This window comes from Nicotiana sylvestris, chromosome 1 (genome assembly GCF_000393655.2).
Source record: "Nicotiana sylvestris chromosome 1, ASM39365v2, whole genome shotgun sequence".
In the NCBI taxonomy this organism is placed as follows: Eukaryota; Viridiplantae; Streptophyta; class Magnoliopsida; order Solanales; family Solanaceae; genus Nicotiana; species Nicotiana sylvestris.
This window is the reverse complement of record NC_091057.1, coordinates 128,597,444-128,599,573: the sequence shown is the minus strand read 5'-3', so window position 1 is coordinate 128,599,573 and position 2,130 is coordinate 128,597,444. Positions and strand designations below refer to the sequence as shown.

Below are 2,130 nucleotides of genomic sequence, written 5' to 3'. Positions count from 1 at the left end.
ATGACTTTCTTGGTTACTGCTCTATAAGATGCTGCTTTGACCCATTTGGTGAAATAGTTGATTTCTACCAGGATAAATCTATATCCATTGGAAGCGACAAGCTCGATTGGTCCAATAACATCCATCCACCAAGTGGCGAATGTCCATGGTGAGCTTGTTGCATTAAGCTTATTTGGAGGTACCTTTATCATGTCCGCATGTATCTAACAAGGGTGGAATTTTCGGACATACTGGATGCAGTCTGTTTCCATAGTCATCCAAAAGTAACCAGTCTGGAGTATCTTCTTTGCTAAGACAAAACCATTCATATGCGGACCGCAGGTCCCAGCATGAATTTCTTCTAGTGGCCTGGATGCTTCATTTGCATAGACACACCTTAATAATTCCAAATAAGGAGTCCTCTTATACAGAATTCCTCTACTGTGAAAGAAATTGTTGGACAACCTCCAAAGTGTGCATTTTTTAGTAGGATTTGCAAGTTCTGGATACTCGCCTATTGCCAAATATTTCTTGATATCATAAAACCAAGGCTTTTCGTCTGCTTCTTCTTCAACATGGGCACAATAAGCTGACTGATCATAGATCTTTACTGGAATGGGATCAATGAAGTTTTTGTCTGGATGTTTTATCATAGATGACCGGGTGGCCAATGCATCGGCGAACTCATTCTGGATTCTGGGAACATGTTGGAACTCCGTCTTCGTGAACCTTTTCCTCAATTCCTGTACATAATGCAAATACGGGAGTATCTTGGAGTTCTTGGTTGCTAATTCTTCATGAACCTGATGTATGAGTAGGTCTGAATCTCCAATCACTAGCAACTTTTGAATGTTCATGCCAATGGCCATCTTGATCCTTAAGATGCAGGCTTCGTACTCGGCCATGTTGTTGGTGCACGAGAACTTGAGTTTGGCAGACACCGTAAAATATGTTTTTAGGGGTTCGTATTCTCTATCCACGGGATTTTTAGCAAGGTGATCTGCTAGTTCCTATCCTTTGATTGCTTTCTGAGTCACGTAGACAATGTCAAATTCACTTAACAAAATTTGCCACTTGGCTAGCTTGCCAGTGGGCATGGGCTTCTGGAAGATGTACTTAAAAGGATCCATCCTTGATATAAGATATGTGGTATAGGCACAGAAATAATGCCTCAGCTTCTGAGCTACCCAAGTCATAGCACAACAGGTGCGCTCTAGCAGAGAATACCGGGCCTCGTACGGGGTAAACTTCTTACTAAGATAATAGATAGCCTGCTCTTTTCTCCCCGTTTCATCATGCTGCCCCAAAATGCAACTGAAAGCTCCATCCAATACTGCAAAGTAGAGTAATAAGGGTCTACCTGGCTCAGGCGAGACCAAGACTGGTGGTGTTGACAAGTACTCCTTGATTCTGTCGAAGGCTTTTTGGCAATCATCGGTCCATTTGGTGGCAGCGTCCTTCTTTAACATTTAAAGATTGGCTCATAGTAACTATAGACTGTGCTATAAACCGGCTGATGTAGTTCAGTCTTCCTAAGAAACTCATCACATCCTTCTTGTTCTTTGGCGGTGGCAATTATTGAATAGCTTTGACTTTTGATGGATCCAGTTCTATTCCTCGGTGACTCACAATAAATCCAAGTAGCTTTCCAACAGGAACCCCAAATGTGCACTTCACGGGATTCAGTTTCAGATTGTATCTTCGCAATGAAGAACTTCCTCAAATCTTCCATATGATCAATGGCCTTCTTGGACTTGATGATGACATCATCTAGATACACCTCAATCTCTTTGTGTATTATATCATGGAAAATAGTAGTCATGACCCTCATGTAGTTGGCATCTGCATTTTTTAACCCAAACAGCATCATCATGTAACAGTACATTCCCACGGTGTAATGAAAGCCATTTTTTTAGCATCTTCTTCATCCATCCAGATCAGATGATAACCAGCGAAACAATCTATAAATGACTGCAACTCATGCTTGGCACAATTGTCAATTAGGATGTGTATATTCGGCAAAGGGAAGTCGTCTTTCGGACTGGCCCGGTTGAGATTTCGGTAGTCGACATAGATTCTGACCTTCCAATCCTTCTTTGGCACTGGCACGATGCTAGCTAACCATGTCGGGTATTCTACTACCTTGAGAAC

The 2,130-nt window shown here is 42.0% G+C and overlaps 1 protein-coding gene across 1 annotated transcript; it reads right to left on the bottom strand.

Moving 5' to 3' along the window:
- Positions 1-203: 203 nt before the first annotated feature.
- LOC138874508 (uncharacterized) lies at positions 204-848 on the bottom strand. The gene has a single exon (XM_070153040.1). The coding sequence runs from the start codon at positions 846-848 to the stop codon at positions 204-206; it is 645 nt and encodes a 214-aa protein (XP_070009141.1).
- Positions 849-2,130: the final 1,282 nt, after the last annotated feature.

Bases quoted from the DNA above. Each gene is read 5' to 3' on its own strand.
- LOC138874508 (XM_070153040.1), bottom strand. From the start codon at position 848: ATGGCCATTGGCATGAACATTCAAAAGTTGCTAGTGATTGGAGATTCA.